Source organism: Limulus polyphemus, unplaced genomic scaffold (genome assembly GCF_000517525.1).
Source record: "Limulus polyphemus unplaced genomic scaffold, Limulus_polyphemus-2.1.2 Scaffold6299, whole genome shotgun sequence".
In the NCBI taxonomy this organism is placed as follows: Eukaryota; Metazoa; Arthropoda; class Merostomata; order Xiphosura; family Limulidae; genus Limulus; species Limulus polyphemus.
In genome coordinates, this window is record NW_013671909.1 from 34,591 (window position 1) to 36,211 (window position 1,621).

Sequence of the window (1,621 nt, forward strand, 5' to 3'; positions counted from 1 at the left end):
TGTGTGACACCAGATAGTACAGAATACAAACTGTGAATAATGGTGTGTGACACCAGATAGTACAGAATACAAACTGTGAATAATGGTGTGTGACACCAGATAGTACAGAATACAAACTGTGAATAATGGTGTGTGACACCAGATAGTACAGAATACAAACTGTGAATAATGGTGTGTGACACCAGATGGTACAGAATACAAACTGTGAATAATGGTGTGTGACACCAGATAGTACAGAATACAAACTGTGGAGAAGGGTATTTTGGTTTGATGAGTTAAAGTTTAATATTGATAGAGATGTGGATTGTGTCCAATACAAGCACGTGCATGCTGTTCCTTCTGGACGTTGTTTAGTGAGAGAACACAGTAAAACATTATCTTGACAGATGAAACCTTTAGTTGCTTAGTGTGGTCTCCAGACATTAATATTGTTGAGTGTGTGTGGAACTACCTAATGGAAACCAAAGTACTTGAAGACACATCAAATTCAGTATTCTCTGAGTTTGTCCAAAAGCTTGAAATAAAGTATTCCACATGAGATTCAGGCAGTGATTTCTGTTGAGAAAGAAACCCTCAATTTGCTTTATATGTGTTTGTTTTGCCTTCAGACAGCATGAAATTCTGAAATATTAATAAAAGAGTAGCAATCAAATAATGCACAGATGTGATAACCAAACAGTAAGCTACAAAAAAATGTGATAAAATCATTACACATTTTACAAAAATCACAACATTAAAGATATATATCTGTATTTATATTGTACATAAATTAATCATTACCATGTATTTTAAATACAACAGATGCTGAGTTTCTTTTAAATTAGTGTAAATAATTTTCTGTATTTATGGTGGATGGTAGAGACATACGAAGCATTGCTAAATTTTTGTGATTTGTTCTTTGTGTAGACTAATACAGGTCGTTTTTCTTCGCATCAGTCTCCTTTACCTTCAAGCAACCACACGCCAAATCCCAATTGTCATTTCTCTCAGCCTTCTCCAGTACAGCCGAGAAGCTGCAATGGAACTGCGAAAGATGGGATCGCTTCACCTCGTTCCCCGACCCCTTCGCCTGCTGGGAGTGTAGCCTCAGTCGGTTCTCAGAGCAGTGGCTACATCAGTTGTGAAGTGAACTGTGTTGGAGCTGCTGGGTCCCAAACTCGCTCAGTTAGTGCAGTTGCTACACCATTGTCAGTGTCGAGCCATGCTGGTCCTTCACGGCCTTCTGGCAGTAGTTTGACTTCTGTCAGCGTTCCCCAGCACTTGTACATTTTGCTACAGAAACAAAACACGCATCTGACAAATCTTCACATGTGTCATGAACTGTGGGAACAGGCACATTATCTTATTGTCCACTGTAACTCACAAGGTAGGTGTTGATGGAAAAATTAATAGTTATGAAACAAATGAGTAAAGAATAAAAGTTTTCAAGTATCACTCTCAAGTGATGGTTTGTGAGACGACAGTAGGAAACAGGAATTTTAAGTATCACTCTCAAGTGATGGTTTGTGAGACGACAGTAGGAAACAGGAATTTTAAGTATCACTAAAGTGATGGTTTGTGAGACGACAGGTAGGAAACGAAGGAAGTTTTAAAGTATCACTCTAAAGTAGATGGTTTAGTA

At 38.1% G+C, this 1,621-nt stretch overlaps 1 protein-coding gene across 3 annotated transcripts in view; it reads left to right on the top strand.

Annotated features, from left to right (window-relative positions):
* LOC106473587 (AF4/FMR2 family member 4-like) overlaps positions 1 to 1,621 on the top strand; it is a 42,379-nt gene that overhangs the window by 34,483 nt on the left and 6,275 nt on the right. For 2 of the 3 annotated variants that reach the window (XM_022401986.1, XM_013934272.2), the window contains exon 13: positions 907 to 1,366. In XM_022401986.1, coding sequence (XP_022257694.1) covers positions 907 to 1,366 — 460 coding nt within the window. The remainder of the gene's footprint in view (positions 1 to 906; positions 1,367 to 1,621) is intronic. The other variant, XM_022401987.1, reaches the window with a different exon arrangement.